The sequence below is a fragment of the Motacilla alba genome, chromosome 1A (assembly GCF_015832195.1).
Source record: "Motacilla alba alba isolate MOTALB_02 chromosome 1A, Motacilla_alba_V1.0_pri, whole genome shotgun sequence".
NCBI classification, from domain to species: Eukaryota; Metazoa; Chordata; class Aves; order Passeriformes; family Motacillidae; genus Motacilla; species Motacilla alba.
The window spans coordinates 49,464,036-49,481,848 of NC_052031.1; the positions used below are offsets into that span (position 1 = coordinate 49,464,036).

General features: G+C 49.4%; 1 protein-coding gene across 2 annotated transcripts; it reads right to left on the reverse strand.

Moving 5' to 3' along the window:
• Nucleotides 1–3,907: 3,907 nt before the first annotated feature.
• Nucleotides 3,908–13,959, reverse strand: MIEF1 (mitochondrial elongation factor 1). 2 transcript variants are annotated; one of them, XM_038154782.1, is made up of 6 exons: nt 13,297–13,959; nt 11,814–11,962; nt 11,524–11,704; nt 9,282–9,544; nt 8,807–8,869; nt 3,908–8,200 (listed from the first exon to the last, which is right to left on the reverse strand). In XM_038154782.1, the coding sequence occupies exons 2-6, from the start codon at nt 11,955–11,957 to the stop codon at nt 7,394–7,396; spliced, it is 1,458 nt and encodes a 485-aa protein (XP_038010710.1). In that variant the 5' UTR covers nt 11,958–11,962; nt 13,297–13,959; the 3' UTR covers nt 3,908–7,393. The 2 variants fall into 2 exon arrangements, with proteins under 2 accessions (XP_038010710.1, XP_038010711.1); XM_038154783.1 differs by lacking the exon at nt 8,807–8,869 and having other exon boundaries at nt 13,297–13,958.
• Nucleotides 13,960–17,813: the final 3,854 nt, after the last annotated feature.

Genomic DNA, 17,813 nt, shown 5'->3' on the forward strand with positions numbered 1-17,813 from the left:
GGAGACTTTGCAGCCAAAGTACCATATTGAGTAGGTGCTGTGGCTTCTCAACCACCTGCCCTCTTGCCATTGCTGTGGTGCCTGGTGAGGGAGGTTTGCAGTTCTCTTAATGGGAGGAGGTTTCTGTGCTTGACTGCAGAGAGAACTGGTTTGAGACTAAACCCAGGTCTGTCAGGAGCCACCCACAGCAGCCCAGCTCTGCTGGGGAGGAACAGCTGGCCTGCTCTTCTGGCACTCAGAGGGTGAGACTGTTGAGGCTGTGTCCAGGCTTCAGGAGGAGACATCTCTGGGTTTGAGGCAATGCTGGTGCTATTCAGGAAGGTAACATTTGAGCCATTCACCTAAGTCATGCAGTCTCAGTATGAGGAGTTTGGATGCTGAGCACTTATCAGAAATGCAGGTCTCCCCTAGGCAGGGCAGGCTCACAAAGGGTAAGTCTGTCCCAGGGCACAAAGCTTGGGAGTCACCAGTCTGCTGGTGACACCAAACATCCTCCTTGGCAGTGCAAAGTGATGGACTGAAGACACATCATTATTCATCCATTATATTGTTTTACATAGAAAAAGAAATAAAAATACAAAATTAAAAAAAAAAAAAAAAAGAGAGAGAGGAGAAAGATTCCTAGCCCAAAACATAAGCTCACTGCTCCCTGTTTAAGAAAAGGCACCAGACTAGGTGCTTTCTACTGTCTCTCTCACAACCACAAGCAGTGATTTGGAAAAGAGAAGGTTTGTGCCTTGGTCACGTCCTTGCCTCAGCAGAAAGCAGCCTTCCTGTGAGTGCCAGGGAGCTGGGCCCCTGCCAGCCTGCTCTCTAACAAGCACCATGGGAGCTGCAGCTCTGCAGCCTCCGGGACTGCTGTGCCTTGTACTGCCTTGGCTGCAGCCCACCTCTGCCAGCGCTTCACCGCTGCTGCAAACAAGCAGCAGCTACGTATGATTCACATCTTATTATCCATGTAAGTGCTGGTACTTACTGTCTCCAAGGTCCCCTGTGCTAAATAAATTGCAGAATCTGAAGGTAAAAATGTCATTCTGCCATACTGCTTCCAGGAACAATTGCTTCTTGCCTTTCAAGGGAGGTAAGGAGCCCGCCAGGGCCCTAGGAGTTTTGAAGTAATGCCCATTGTGGGAGAGGTAAAGAGCCGACACAATCCAACATTTGCCATCTGTGCCCTTGTGTCTGCTGCCTCTGAGGCCTGTCCTTTACAATGCTGAGGAGAACGAGACAAGAGGGTTGTACAGGACTGGGATCATTATAGTGGGATATCTTATGGGACAGTATCACCCGTGTGCTTCTGTAGAACAGTGACAATTCTACCACAGAGAGAGGAAGGGGAAAGGTGGAATTACACTGAAGCCAGGGAATTGTTGCCTAACAAAAGAAAATCCTAAACAAAACAAATAACACAAGCGAGCCACTTTTGTCCTTTATTTATATGGAGAAGGCTTTTCATAAAGAATGTGGTTAGAATTTATATTTTTTTTTCCCCTGAGAAGCTTAGCACTGAGTGTTAACAGACAGATCAAAGAGCTACTTAGCCACAGGAGCCAGGGAAATTGAACCAGGGCAGCAAAATAAAAATCAATCCAACTTTTGGTGTGTTTAGTGTGATTTGGTTCCGAACTGAGTTCTGCATGAGGAAAGCTTAAGATCATGAGAAGTTTGAGTTCCTTGAGTCAAACTGTGTGTCCCACTCTCTTTGCTTTTTGTAAAATGACAAGAACATTTCCTATCTACAGAATGATTTCAGACCTTCCCTGCCTTACCCATTGTTCTTACCACCCTCTTCTGCCTTATTGTTTGCAAGTGTATTCCACAGGATCACATACTGTAAAGAAAGAAGTAATAGCCTCTCACCAGCACATTTCTGGGTCCTTGAGTTGTGAGTAATGCTGTCCTTCTCAAAGTATGCTAGTAAAAAAGGTATCCTTGATTGTGCAAGGGATATTAAACCTATTCTAAGAAGGTGCTGAATGTTACAAAAAAAAAAAAAAAAAATTAGAGGGGGGAAAAAAGAATAAAAGGGAGGGGAAGGATATTTCTTGAATCCTTCAGGTCCTAAACTTAGGTGGTAACTCAGCCTGACAAGGATAAAGAAGATAAAATCCAGATATCTCAAACAGTTCCCTGATAGTCTGGACAGCAGCAGTTCTCCTGGGGCTGGAAGCCAATACTGGGTTTCACTGGTAGGAGGAAGAATCTCCCATTTCTTCCTTGCTGCATCTGTGGGCAAAGCCCCACATTTCAAGATCCAGTCCCAGATTCAGTGAGCCATGCTGGAGCCATTGAATAGTGCAGGTAGTGAGCAAACATATCTTATCTGGAAGAAAAATTCCTCATTTGGAAGAGGTTCTTCTTTTTTTCTGTGAGACTAAATTTAAAAAGCAGCAGCTGTCTGCAGCTTTTCTAAAGTTTAGAATATTAAACCTTAAAAAACTGTGGATGCAACAAAGTATTTGGGAATAAAAAAAACCCCATTATTAATGCAGTTCAACAGTTTAGCATGATAATCTCAAATCTGGAGTTCAGTCATCCTTTCTTCCCCAGTTCAAGATTAGATAAAAAATAGGCTAGAATTTATGCCTTTATTTTTAAAATTAAGAGATGCAAAAGTAAATAAGTAAAACGTAAACTCAGCTACATTAACATCCAGGACAGGGCTGTGGTTATATAACAAAGTGGGCAAAATATTTTACTTATTCCAAAATTCACTTTCCTCCTAGGGTGTTTGTTCCTTAGGCTAAGAACAAAAGAGATTCTAAGTCTTTGCAGCCTGGAGAACTACTTGTGTTCTTCTTCTTTGTAGCAACTTTTTCCATACTTGCAATAATTATCATCACTCCCCTCAATTATTTCTTCTTTACATTAAACAGACACTTATCTTTTGATCTTTCCTCCCTATTCATGCCAGGACAGCTTTTATGCAAAGGTGCAAACCACTGCATCTATTAGCCATGTATTGCAGGCTCCAGGCATTCCAGTGGCTTTAACTTGAGGGGGTAATACCCGTCACAGATTTCACAGAGCAGCTTATTTTAGCTGCTCCTGTAAGACTCTGTATGGTATGAAATGTGCTTGATCTCATCTGATCTGTTTCTACAGAACAGAGTAAAGGGAAAAAAAACCCCAGAACAACACAGGCACGGGATATTAGAAAAAAAGTTGGAGATGTAGACTCCCTTTGTATCATAAAATACCCTCTAAAACAGTTAATTACAGAGTCCCCATTACAAGTGTTACAGGATGTTGCCACAGTAGCCTGTCTTCCAAGAATTAAGAAGCCTGTGACCCATCAACAGCAGCACGACTTTACACGTTATTTGACATCCAACATTTCCACTCCACCTTCCCAAGCAGGCACATAAAACTGGGTCTTACTGTAAAGAACTTCACCACACCAGACAGGGGCCCCTGGCGAAGCAGCTTCCTCAGTGCCTCAAGGCTGATGCCTGGATAAGAGAGGCGTGCACTTGGCAGGGGAGAGGCCTGGCACACAAAAACCAGGGTGTGACTGAACAAGGGTGGGGGAGCCTGCACAGGAAAGTTTAATATTTCAGAGGCACGGAAGCCTCTGAAGTCTGGGGAGCCACATGAAAAGCGGGTGCCTGTCCGGGCACGCAGACTGCTGGAGAGGATGAGAGGCTCAGCACCACCATTACGCATCATCTTGTGACTGGTGTGAAAGCTGCCAGGGGCTGCTGCACCGAGCTGATTGCTCCCTCGAGACAAGCTGCAAAGTGCTGAGTGCCCAGAGCTGCACAGGGAAAGCAAGTGAATCAGCAAGGGGCAAGTCAGTCCCCAAGCACTGGTGTGGTGCAGAATTATATCAGCATGAAGGTGATGCACCAAGATGAAAGCAGAGAGGGATGTTCCTTTGTTTATAAACATGCCAGAGACAACCAGGTTACCGTGGAAAGTAATTTTATTTCAGAATTCCACACACTCTGTCACAGATCATGCACTTGGACTTTCCCCTTTGCAACTCCACAGCCTCCAGGCCTGGGAGAGATGAGGCATCATCTCTTTGCTTCTCACTGCGTGCCCACATGCTAAGAATGAGGGCCCCGATGGCAGCTTGCCAGGGGGCAGAAAGCAGCCTCTTGTTTCCATAATTGCTTTTAAACACAAGAAAATAAATCCATCTGACTTGAAAGATTAGCAGTGGAGCTCAGCAGCAGTGAAACCCACAGCTGAGCAAGTTGGTCCTCCCCCTGTGGTTACAGAGAATAAGACGACAATCTCATGGGAAGCTTGTGTGAGCTAAGCTACAGCAGCACACAGGGAGACATTCTTGGAGCTGAGGCAGCCACCAGCCCAATGCATGCCCTGGGCCTCTTACAATCAATCTGTCTGAGCCACTCTGCCAGGAAGGTGGCCTGGAGCTGCCCTTTTCACATTCAGCTTTAGGTTCTCCTGCTCTGTGCTACAGATTTGACCAGGAAGGAGCCTACCTGCAGGTAAGCCAGCCCTCCAGGCTGTACATCAACACATGTACTGCATTTAATACTGAAAGGTGCCAGTTTGAAAGACTCTGCAACATTCTGTTTGACCCACAGGCTGGGTGCAGCATTACCGGACGTTTCCTGCACACTTTCCCTATACATTCTTCCCTGCTTCTATTGCCTCTTACACCTGACTCTGCTCTTAAAATATTCCTAGTTGCAGTGTCCCTGTGACCCATCCCATCTTTGGCCTTTGTCAAGACTGCCACTGCCAGGGCAGCTATTGCCTGCTGTGGTGGCTGCCTGTAGGAAGTGATCATTTGCCTCCTGAGAACAGGCTCGTGGCTAGCTCAGAGGAGGGCAAAAGTGAAGGGAAGAAATGATGGAGATGGTTGATGCAAGTGAAGTGGAGCAGAGTCTACAAAAAAGGCAAAAAGGCAGCTTCAGTCTCCATTTGATACACTAATTGAGCTCAATAGCAGCAAAAAAATGGCCATAAAATATTAATTCATTAGGTTGCCAGGAAGAAGTAAAAGCATTCGTGTAAAAAAATTATATATACAGATATGGATGTGACAACTATTCTCAAGTCATATCTCACCTTTTCTTTTTTGTATCTAGAGTTTTAATAATTTTCAACCACACTGCTGTTAAAATGTAAAGACCACAGTACTGGAGTCAGCACCAAGTGAGGGGTGACATCACACTGAAGAAATTATCTTTGGGGGAACTCCTGACAACCCAGATACTTTAATATTTTTGTTGACCTTCAAGTAATTAAAAACAAGGGGAATTCCCCCCAATAGCCTATAGGCTCCAAGTCTCATCTGTCTGCTTTTAGGGTTAGAAGGCTGACATCAGAAAGGCAGTGGGGGGCAAGGGAAGGAAGAGGGGAAAAAATCTGGGAACCAGAGTGAAGAGCAATCAACAGGTGAACAACACTGACTGCTGCAAAACTTACAAAACACAAAGTCATACACATGAGATTCCTGTTAACCTTTGATAGACTACAGACTTTATATACACACACACAGACTCCAAAGTACACATCTGGCAGTCTAGAAAATACCAGTACCCTAAGGATTAAATAATTTAAAATGCAACGTTGCGTTATCACTGTATACAGAATGCTATCCGACACACCGGCTAAAATGGACGGATTGTCTGAGAAATTGCTCCCTCCCTCACCTCACCAGCACTGCCTCTAAAAAAAACCCAGGGTGAAAGACTTCCCTCCGTGGTTCCACTCCTGAAATTCACCTTGAAACTTCTTGGTCAAAGATGGGGGAAGTCCTGAGAGGAAGGGAGAAGAAAAGGAGAAAAGGATTCCTGCTCCCTCCAAACTCTGCTGCTACAGTACTCCTCTCCACTGGCTAAGGAGGCTGGACAGCAAGGGTGAAAAAAGCTCCTAAAGCAGGGAAAAGGCAAACATGTTTCTGAAACAATAATTATGCTGGTTTTTTGAGATATGTACAGAGATCCACACTCGGGGAGACACCTTCTCTCCCACTTTTTGAAGACAGCAGGTGGCTGAATGCAACTATGAAGAGTCTACAGCCTGAGAGCAGCCATGGACAGGAGTGAGCAGAACTGCACTGCCAACAGGTCCAAGCAGATGGAATGGGAAGGTGTGCCCTCACCAGTTTTCTAAGAGTATTTGTAAAATGAGAGCACTGGAAAGTCAGCACGTGGGAATGAGGAAGGGGACGGACAGCCTCAGTTCTGGGGAGGAGACTAAAGCACACAGAGCAGATGGCAAAGCTAATATATCCCTAAATGCCAGCTTTGTATATGTACCCTAATACTACTGTATGGGACAGAACCTTGCTGATGTCACCAGTTCAGTTTATTGCCTTCACAGCCTTTAGAGCTGGTGAGAATCTGGCTTGTGTGTGCTTATTCCAAAGCCCTTTTTGAGGCATGCAGTCTTGTTTCCACCTCCAGTAAACCAAAACAGCCATAAGCTCTTGGGACAAAGATGGAAAAAAAAAAAAATCCCCATTCCCATGTGTGTCTCCTACCCCTCCCCTATAACCACCCTCTCTTCCTCTAGGCCAGAGACAACTGAAGAGCTGCCTTGTTCTCCACTCCCGAGGCCATTCCCAGCAGATCTGGCTAGGCAGGAACAGCAAGATCTGCTCCCTCAGCCTTATCACACAGCCGGACCACAAAGGCTCCTTCCTCCCCTGTGACAGCTTCAACAAAAATTGCCTGTACAGGACGTTGTGTTGCAGCAGACTGGACAAATTTTGGCCCTTAATCCTGAACCCAGCTTGCAAAGGATGAGAAGGCTCCTCGGGAGCAGGAGCTGCGGGAATTCTCCAATCTCAAGCTCTACAGCCCTAAATATTGCCAGTGTAATCATTATCCACTCAGAAATACAAAAAGAATCCTATCCAAAGTATCTCACTCAGTCTGCCCTGCATGACTGGGCCAAAAGGACATAAAAGAAAGGAAAGTGAGACAGTGTGGGACAGCAGAGAAAAAGAAACATAGGGCAAAATCAGGCTGGAGGAAATTAACCTCAGTGCAAGTCTGCTAAAATCATCACTGGATTTACCAGCCCAGTTCCACCTTCTTCAGACCAAAAAGGGTTTGCTGCAGTAAGTGTACTACAGAAGAAAGAAGTGCATAGTTTGGTTTTTTTTTTTTTTGGTAGACAGTTAAAACTCAGCAGAATTTATGTGAAGATCTCAGAGCTGCAGTTTTAGCCTCTCTTCCCTAGCCAATGGGTACCTGTTGGGGCAGAGATGGTGGAAATGGACCAGTAGCACCAAGAAATTCAGTGGGAGCACCAACTCCACAGCAGGAATTACTAATGAACCAAAAGGGGGGAGTGGTGAAGAGAGAGAGGGAGGGAGACAGGGAGAAGTGGAGGAGACATAATTCGCAGTAATCGAAGTCTGCATTGGCTAAACCCTATCAGCACTTCCCTAGGTAAGGCCCCATTACGTCTGCAGCAAGACCTCTGGCTCCGACAGAGAGCTGTAGAGGGTGTAGCCCAACTCATCCACTTCTTCGGGGGTGAGCTCTGAAAACAAGTTCACCTTGGGGTTCAGGGCACTAGGGAGGACACCTGCCTCCAAGTAGCGGATCAGCCCCTTCAGTGCCTGCAAGAAGCGATCAGCCAGCATGTCCTGGGACCAGTCTGACTCCTCCTGGGAGAGGTGCAGGATGACATTGGTGAGCTGGCTGGCAGTGAGGTGTCCCAGAGCTGGGTTTAACTTGCACACCGCTTTGAAGATCTTGAGGCACAAGCAGCGGCAGCCAGAATCCCCCTGGTCCAGGGCGCGGAGGCGAGCCGTTTCCGCTGGCCGCAGGCTCAGTCGCCACAAGTTGTCATTCTGGGCCAGTCGGTGAGGTTTGGCAACGAGGATGATGTCCCCCAGTGTCAGGGATGGTAGAAAGTCAATAAAAAGATGCCGATCCGCATCATACTGGACTTCCAGTGTCAAATCAGCTGGGGGAGCCGCTGGACGGATCACATAGTCCAAGAGACTCCCAATTGCTGGCCAGTTGATGGACCCAGCTACAACTTTTTCAAAGGTGTCTGCTACAGTTTTGGGGGAAAGGTAACCTCCCACCACACAGCGGTCCCAGTAGCTGCTCCCGCGAGGAAAATACTCTGGGTTTTCTCGACGCACCAAGTAGAAGCCAGGAATGTTCATGATAGTGTCCTCCCCGGGGATACACGACCACAGGTTCTGCTCCAGCATGAGAGGTACAATGAGCTGGATGTGGTCAGCTGTCACTACCTTTCACAAGAGAGAAAAGTCAGTAAGAATAAGCTTTCTCTCTCCACATTCATTTTATTCACCACCTTTAGATAGCCTTCTGTGCAAAGGAACCTGGAATAAGGATTCAGCTGTCTCGCTCTCCTCTCTGCGTGGGATTCCCAGCCTCCCTTTGTTAAAAGGCATTCTGAAGGACTATTTCCAGCCATCAGTGATATCATCAGGGATAATTCCAAGGTATAGCTGAAGCTAGTGCTTACGTGGTATGTACTATTTAGAGACCTGACATGGACTGCATATAGATGAATCATTCTGCCTCATTGCTCTAAGTCTGCTCCTTGGTTGTGAGGTGCAGCTGGCCTAGGGCACGGCAACACCACATGACAATTCAAACAGGAGACAGAGTATTACGTTTCTTGACAAGCTTCCGTTGCCATGGTTTAATAATCCAATGCTACAGCTAGGTACACTGCCCTCACCTGGTCTGCCACATTGTTTGGAAAAAGGTCATTAAAGATCCCTTTTCATCAATGTGATTAAGACCCCAGGTCTAAGTTTCACTGGACATTCCATGCTCCATTCCAGAGCTCTGATTCAAACAAAGAAGTGTGCCTCTGAATCACTCACTATAGCCATGGGCATCTTGCCATCAGGGAGATATTGCAGCAGGGACTGCTGTCCAATCCAGGTCTGTCATGCATTAAAAAAAAAAAAAAAAAAAAAAAAGGGTAGGAAAGACCTACATGAATACATGGGAGTTCTAAGAGAATGTATTTGGATGGTTACAGAGGGATGGAGAGAAAACAGATGTGTAGCAGAGAAACAGCAAGAAAAACACAACTAAAAGAAGAAACTGAGATATTCTGGAGAAATTAACCCGCAAAGAGCAAAGGCTTTGCAGACGATGTCAGAGCAGCCTGGTCACGCTTGCTCAAACAGCACTGTGAAAATCAGCGCCTGGCTCCACAGTGGGAAAGGCAACACCAGGGGCCTTATTACTGAGGAATGCTGTGCTGAGCCAGCAGTGCCAACAGGGAAGCCCGAAACGCCCCGGCGTGGTCAGCCTCCTGAACAAGAGCCGCGATGCGTCCCCAGGAGTTACCTGCAGGTCATCGTAGAGGCTGCCGCTGAGGTACATGTCCCGCAGGGGCATGTCCGGCAGCTTGGCGCGCAGGAAGCTGCGCAGCTCCGCGCAGATATCCACAGCCGCCTGCTTGGCCCGAGCCTGCTCCTCCGCCGGGATCGCCACCCGCCGCCGGTAGTACGCGAACAGCTTCTCCTGCAGGGACAGGCGAAGGCGAGACTTCTTCAGCTCCACCTGACTCCTCTTGGCAGATGGCTTGGGCTTTGTGGGTCGAAAGAAGTCTGCAAGACAGAAGGAAAACTGTTGAGGTTGCAGCTGATTTCGCTGTGAAGCGTTGCGCAGAACAGAATCCGCGGCGTGGAAGGTCTCAAAAAGCCCTTGGCGGACATTTTGCAGGCTTTACGCAGCTACCGCTCCAAAGGGGCATGCTGAGGGAACTTCAAAACATACTAGTAAGAGCATCAAAATGGATGAAAACAAGTTACTAGATTTGAAATTTAGCCAGTCTAATACTGTATAAAAGGATGTAATTTTAATGGCTACGTGGGCAATACCTCAGCTCAATTTCATCAAAAATTCAGTGCTGTTACCAGTTCAAAAGCTTTCAGTGTGATGCCAGATGAGTGAATAAAACACTTGTGAACAACCACCATATATCTTTGAGTTTTTAACATTGAAACAGATTATTACAAATTACCAGTGAAACCCAGTCCTGACTAGCATATGAGATCAGAGAAGACTGTGCCGCCTGGAAATGAAACAGTTGTAGGAAGTCTGATCAGCACAGTTATTAGGATGATGAGCTGACAGATCCTGGGGCCATCTCAGCTCCAGTGATACCCCCGTGAAACCCTCACTGCAAAAAGACAGAGAGCCCACTCAGAGGCACAATGCAACAACACAAGGCCACCTTTACATTGCCATCTGCATGACTAAACAATGTCTGACCTGCATAGACTCTCTGAATCCCCTCTTTTCTGACTGGTTTCCCAAAGAAATAAAATCAGTGCTTCCCATCTGTTTCAGATTTCTCTTAACGTGGGCGAAGAGTTTCAGAAGTTAACAATGAGAATTAAAGGGGAACTACAGATCTAAGAGAACTTTGGAAGGGCTATGATACCTAAGGGGTGCAGGAGAAATCCCCAAGTCAGTGGCCCCACTGGCACTGGCTGTTGCAGATTTGTTTGATGATTTGTCCACACAGCATGTGAGGAATGGCTGACCAAGCTGTACACTAACCCATCTAGCCCAGCCTCAGCAGCTGCTGTCTCTTGTCCCACTGTGTTATTTTGGACAGATTTGAGCTTTTTTTGTGTAAAGGAAATAATGCACTAAACCATAGGGAACTGGATTTCCTTGCCTATTTATGAAAAAAAAAACCAAAACTTTTCCAAACTGAGTTAAATTTACTTCTAATTGAAGAATTTAAGACATCATCATCAATGCCCATATGCTTGGGGACCTCAATCAAATTGTCTAGACCCCATTTAACACAGCTGTCTAGTTTTTAATGTTTCCTCAGCAGAAAAACTATTGCCATCCCAAAGACAACTTTCTTTAAAATAATCTGGAAATCAAGTTAATAGCTTGATTCTGATTTTTAGTTTAAATCTCTTAGTATAAATCTCCTGAAATGAGTGATTTGGAATAGAAAGTAAAACCATTGAGAACAAAGAACCAACCACACGTAACAAAACATGGTTGGATTCTAAATTACTGATTATCCCACCCAGAAAGAAAACTACAGGATACTTCCTATAGACTATAAGAGAGAAACACAGTGATAAGCAGCACTAAACAGGGAAACGTCGATCCAGAAATCATTTGGAAAATGGTAGCAATAATACAGGAAATACTGTTATAAATTGCTAGTACATTCACAGCTCCAATACTCTCCCCTTAAAAAGATGCAAGCAAACTAGAATGACCCAAAGAAAGGCCGCAGATTGCTTGAAACAAATGGAATAGCTTTCTATCAGGAAATATTAGATATTCAGATTGAAAGAGCAAAAATTAGGGAGAATAAAGCTTCACACCATGAAGTCATGAGAGGAATGAAGAGTGCAAATAGATGACCATTACTGACTAGTTCCCAATATCAGTTCTGATTCTTGAAGTTACCAGTGGACCTGCTTAAAAGGAAAACATAAAAAATCCTGGGCCGCACAGGGTATTTCCTTCCTCTGCATTCCTATAAACAAATACAGGGTTTATTGGCCTGGATGACTCTGTGATGCAGGAGGATGACCATGCCTCTTACCAGTGTCTGCAGCTGAAGGATCAGTGGGAAGGGTCTGCAGGGAGCGGCTGAGGCTGGTCTTCATGTCCTGGGTCAGCAGGCGTGAGGAGGAGCCCAGCCAGTTTGGCTCTTCCCAGCTTCTCTTTCCCGACTGGCTCAAGCGAGTGGGGCTGCTGGGAGCACTGATTGCCCGGTCGTACATCTAAATCGAGAAGAGTTCGGGTCACCGAGGGCCCAGCGCTGGCATTTTACCCGCTGCCAGCACCGCGCCGGCAGAGCTGTGCCCGGTGCCAGCCGCGGCACGCACTCACCCGCTTGACGGCCAGCGTGGCGATGCCCAGCATGGCGGCACCGCCCACGCCCAGCACCAGCCGCGCGTTGGCCAGCACGAAGTCGATGGCGGTGCCGATGCCGTTGTCATCCTTCTTCCCTTTGCGCTGCCCGGCGCCTGCCATCTCACCTGCGAGGAGCGGGAGCGTCACGCAGCGGGACAAAACGCGCGGCCCTGACGGATCGCCCCCTGCTCCCACACCTCACACCCGCCGCTGCTCCCGGGTTTTACCACGACCACCCAACCCTGCACCCTCTCCAATCACCTTCCCTCAAAGAGCTGCTCGTTCCCTGCAGTGCCAGGACACTACTGACCAAGCAAGGTCCAGGGCCTGAGGGAACACACCCGAATTTGATGTGAGGTCTCTAATGATTGAATAGGTTTAATAAAATAAGGTAAAACTTACTCCCACAGTATTTTGCAATAAAATCCTGCATATTAAGCAAAACCCTCTAACTATCCAGGCATTTCTCAGGCAATTTGTGCTTCTCAACCAAAGTACATCCAACTTACGTAGTAATTTCTAATGTAACAAGTGTGATTTTGCTTACAGACAAGGCAATACAGGACTGGTCTACTGTCTGGCACAAAGTGGAATCTTCCCCAAGAACTGACAGGCAGTCTTAGAGCTTCCATTCACAGATTAATTTCTGAACAGTGTCCAATCCCAGATACTTCAAAGACGCCCAAGAATCAACAGCAGAGACTGCAACACATCATAAAAGGAACAGCTCCCTTGCCTTCATTTGATGTTTATTCCTGCCCTCGAGGCTGGTGGGTTCAACTCTCAGACAAATCATGTAAAACACTGACATGAATATTTTCTTACATGTGTACTTCTGTGTCCTCAAATTTCCATTTAACCTGACCTTGAGACTCAAATTTAAAGAGTCTCTCAGGCCAACATGGCCTCAAGCTGTGCAGTGAAGGCTCAAGCTGGACATCAGGAGGAATTTCTTCACAGAATGGGTGATGAGACATTGGAATGGGCTGCCCAGTATGGTGATGGAGTCACCATCCCTGGAGGTGTTTAATTTGGATATGACAGGCAGTGCCATGTTCTAGTGACAAGGTGGATATCAGTCAAGGATAGGACTCAATGATCTCAGAAGCCTTTTCCAACCTAAATGATTCTGTGATCCTGTAAAACACCCTTTACCATCATTGTAGCTGTAGGGGGATCCCCAGTGAACCTGCCTGAAAACACCAAGAAACTCCTGCACTGTGACTTTAGGGTTGTTTTCTGAGTCAGCGTCCAAGGCTCAGAGCCTACCTGCCTGATCTGGCTGGTTGAAAACTGCCCTTTGTTTTTTCTAAAGCCAAGCTAGCAGGAATGTTCCTGCCTGGATGAACCAAGAATAGATTCACTTGTCATCCCAAAGCAGAAAAAAACCCCACACTTTCACAAAGCTCACTGTAACAGCAGCAAGAAGAACACGGCTACATCATTGTAAATGACCTACCTGTGACCTAATGCATTTGTGAAGAGAACAGGAGAGCCCTCCTGGAGTGCCTGTGGAAGCACCTTCAGGACTTCTTCAAGAAAGTGGTGGGCAGTGAGTGTTAATCATCTCTTCTGGCGAGGAGATTTTGGAAAGAAGAGGGAGGTACGTGGGACCGGTGGGAGCTACAGGGAATTTCTAAACTAGGCCCCCGAGCCTGCTCTCCAGGAAAGCCTGCCCCTTCTCCAGCTGCCTTTCCTTGTCCTCCAGCCGCTGCAGCCCCTGGTTCCGGCGGAACTCGCGGCGGATGGAGGCGAGGTAGAAATCCCGGTCGGTGTAGCGCAGGCCGCGGCCGCGGCGCAGCAGAGCCCGGTACAGAGTCAGAACCGCCTCCCGGGACCACGCGGCCATGGGGGACAGCTGTGCGGCGCGGGCGGGCGACCTGCAGAGGAGTGACCGAGGGCGGGATCCGGGTCAGCTTCTCCCTTCCCGAGAGACCGCCGCCTGCCGCTCCGCGACGGGCCCCGCTCGGTGCCGGGGCCGCCTGTCCAACGGCGCGGGGTAACGGCCGGGCCGGGGCGCGGGGGCCGCTGCAGCCCCGCGGGAGGAGCGCGGCCGCCCCGCTCTCACCGGGCTGCGCGCGGGCCGCTCCGGGGCCGCTCCCGGGGTCACCCGGCAGCGCCGCGCTTCCGCTTCCGGGCCGCGCCCCGTGCCCGCCAATGGCAGCGCCGGCGCCGCGGGCAGCGAGCCGCGAGGGCCGGGGGCGGCGGCGGCGCGGCGATGCCGCCCCCTGGCGGCCGGGAGGGGAGCTGCCCGCGCCCGGCCCACCCCAGCAGCTCAGGATGCTCCCGGCCGGGAAGGGCTCCTCGGCAGCCCGGGCTCCCGCTGCCCAGGGCTCCGTGTGCCGTGTGGGGCTCCCGCTGCCCGGGGCTCCGTGTGCCGTGTGGGGCTCCGTGTGCCGTGTGGGGCTCCCGCTGGCCCGGGGCTCCGTGTGCCGTGTGGGGCTCCCGCTGCCCGGGGCTCCGTGTGCTGCAGCACAGCGCGCTGGGCTGCCGGCCCCGAGAGGCAACGTGTCTGCCGTGTGCCACGGTCACGGAATCGCGGATTCCATTAACTTGGAGTAGACTTCTGAGGTCACGGAGTCCAGGCTCTGGCTGAACAACACCTTGTCAACCACGTCATGGCACGGAGCGCCAGGTCCAGTCTTTCCTAAAACACCTCCGGCGACCGTGACTCCACCACCTCCCTGGCAGCCCATCCCTAATGTCCAATCGCCCTTTCTGCAAAGGAATTCCCCCTAATGTCCAACCTGACCCTCCCCTGGAAGAGAGCAGTGGGTCGATGCTGCACCTCAAGGTACTTCTGACTTCTGGGATGCTTTTTACAAACTAACTTATTAAATTCAAGCTCCTTTTCTTTATCTCCAAGGAACCCCCAGAGACCAGGGCTTGGCCAGGAAGTCTCGAGGCTCTGGGAGGGCAGTAGCTGGCAGCCTCTCTGGGGTCTGCCTGAGCTGATAGAAGGAGACTCCCAAAGCCAGAACTTCTTGCTCCACTGTCCAGGTGTAAACCCCACTTTTCCATTCTCACCTTCTCTACTATAAGGCGTCTCTGGGGCATATATATTTCTCCTTAGCCATCTCCTCCTCCCCAGGTCCTACCTAAATATAAAACATAATGTGCTGTGCCTCCCCTGGAAGGGAGGGTGAGAGAAAGAGCAAATGGTGTGTAACAGAGGAAAGCCACATCACTTCACACGATTCTCAGTGACACCAGATATGACAGTGATAGAACTGAACAGGAAGAAAAACAGAAGCTCTGGACTGGCTCACTCCATGCCAATCTCCTCTTGTTCATTTCCTTTCTGAGATAAACAACCCCAATCGTTTTGATCTCCCTGTGAGCGAAATTGCCATGCCCCTAATCAGCCCTTTCTGAGAAGAGCTTACTTGAACTGCAGACAGTATTCCCAGAGAGGCCGCGCTAGTCATTTACATAATAGCATTATCATATTTTCCATATTATTCCCTCCTTCTTCCTTCTGCATGCTAGTATTTTGTGTATGCTTTTTTTTAACCTGCAGCTACTCTCAGAGCCAGGGTTTGTATGACATCCATAATATTTCTTGGTTTGCTAGAGAACATCTGGAGCTTTGTAATTCTTATGTGCAGTTTTTTTCCCTCTTCTGACCTTGCACGTACCCAGTTGATCCTTGGCAAATATGTGGTGTTCCCCATTTGCCACATTTGCATTTTACTAAGTCCTTTCTGATCTCCTCCAGAGTCAATAGCTTTGAGTCAACTTTTAAAAATGTTCGGTATATTGCTCATCTTTGTTTCCAGATCATCAGTTCCTGCACTGGGCTATCTGAGACCTTGGAGGCAGCATTCACATTCCCTACTCTTAACCTGCTGCCAGAATGAAAATTGATCTTTGACCTTCCTCCCGGCTTCCTGCTTCCTCCCTGGGTTGTTAATCCTCAGAAATACTTCCCTTCTCACAAGCGGGCTCTGTCACTCCTGGGCAGGTGTGGTGACGAGCCCAGTCTCCAAAACTCCCAAGTCTGGATCAAAACTTGAGCAGCCACATGTGGCAAGCCCCTGGAGCACTATCGATGGGATCTGCTGGGTCGGGCCAAGCAGTGATGGACTTCCCTGCTGCCCTCCTGCCATGGCAGCCAAAGAGTGCCACCTCCATAAGGGCCCCCTTCCCAGCCCAGCCCCTTGGGTTGTGCCTGCTTTGGTGTTTCTCTCTGTTCTTTCCCCCCTAGGCTGGCTGCCAGCACCCGGGCCCCTCGCCAGCAGCTGTGTGTGCGCGTTGAGAGCTCCTCCACTCACTCTGTGCAGTGTCTCCAAGTGCCCCAGCCCCTGCGGGGACCTCACTAGCCGTGCCCGCTGCCCCCTCGGGGCTGCCCACGCCTGCATTGTGTGGGCAGGGGCCTCAACCTGCCCTTCTCTCCTGCAAAGAGGAGGGCGAGCGCCAGGGCCGAGCAGCACACGGCTGACCCGTTCCGGGTGCCGTGCGAGTGCCCGGCCTCTGGTGGCACGCTGGGGGTTGTACCTTTGAACTCTGCCTTGAGGCAGTGAAGCACGATCCCCCGTCTCCAGGGTTTCCCAAACTCTGCTGACCCGCTGCACACAGCTGGTGGGACCCACCCCGCACCCCAAAGACTTGTGCTGCCCCGCGGGCCCCAGGGCCCCGTTGCCTGCAGAACCCTGTTGTCCATGGACTCGCTGGGAACGGGGTTCCTCCTGTGATTCCAGCCTGTATCCCTGTACAAAGGGGAATTTACTTGCCCTGACAGGGCCAGGTGCAGGCAAAGAGGAGAGAGCAGACCTTTGCTGTGCTCCTGGAGAACAATAAAAACCTTTGTTTCTTGAAATGACCAAGTGAGCTTGAAATTTCAAAGGCAGTATGTGTGACAGGGCACAGTAACCCGTGCTGTTACCTGGAATAAGACCACGGCCTCCCCTCCTGTCCCCTGCCTCCTTGGGGGTCTTTGGAGCTGCCACTCCTCTGCTGGTCTTCTCATGCTTGCAGCCAGTCCTCCCACTCAAGCAGCCACTGCCACAGGCTTTGGTGGCCACTTAAAAAAGCAAATGGCTGGCCCTTAGCCCGGCTTGCAGCCTCTGCTCCTGGGGACCAAGTGCCATGCCCAGGGCTTCCCACCACCTATTCTGCAAGGGCAGGACCATTCCCAGCCAGGGGAGACTTCCCTGTGCTGCCTGTCACCAGCCAGCAAACCCTCCCTGGGCAGCAGGAAGGTGAATATGAGCCTCGGAGCTGCAAATGGCATATTGGAGGGGCTGGGCAGGGATGGAAAACAAGTTGTGCTTCAAACCAGAAGGCTGGTCTCTTAGAGGAGCCAGAAAGCAGTTCTAAAATGCGAGGGGGAAGATGGATAGTGACCCAGCAACGGTATCTGAGCTTGAGCTTAACATCTTTAGTGTCTTCTAGTAAATGGACCTCGTAGGAGGTCTTTTGGTAGTCTCAGCCCCCTTCAACAGCTCTGTTTCTTTACTTTTCTTGAGCAGTTGCAAGGATTAATGACATTTGAGATCCTGCTCTCCAGCTGTGACAAGCCAGGAGGGGCGGAGGCCCAAGGGTGGCACACGTGGCTTCATTTCCTGAAGCCCCAGCAGCTTTGATGCTGAGTGCATGTGGGAAAACGTGGTGAGGGAGGAGAGACCACTGGTTCACAGCCACCTTTCAAGGACCATTCCTGATTTAGAGCTGAAACCCACACTTTAGTAGGGACAACAAATATCTGATCTGGGAAGCCATGCTCAGGGTGTGTTTTTGACAGGGGGAAGAAGGGAAAGGTCCCAGCCTTGCTGCAGCTGAAGTGGGGCTTTTCAGACCCATGGACTTCCATCCCTGCAGTGCAGGGGGCTGCAAACACCATCAGCAGCAGGTGATCTCCTGTGTGAAGCAGAGCTGCCATCCCTGTGAGGGGCTGCACTGACAGCCACTGAGGAGGCTCAGCTTCATTACCTAGCACATTGAAATTGCTTCTGTAGTGCTTTTACAATTGGTCTG

What these genes read in the sequence shown, in the direction of transcription:
- MIEF1 (XM_038154782.1), bottom strand. Translation starts at nt 11,957, where the DNA reads ATGGCAGGCGCCGGGCAGCGCAAAGGGAAGAAGGATGACAACGGCATC. An exon ending in TCCTTCAGCTGCAGACACTG is followed by an intron (nt 9,545 to 11,523) that starts GTAAGAGGCATG and finishes TCTGTCTTGCAG; the next exon opens with ACTTCTTTCGACCCACAAAG. An exon ending in GCCTCTACGATGACCTGCAG is followed by an intron (nt 8,870 to 9,281) that starts GTAACTCCTGGG and finishes AATGCATGACAG; the next exon opens with ACCTGGATTGGACAGCAGTC.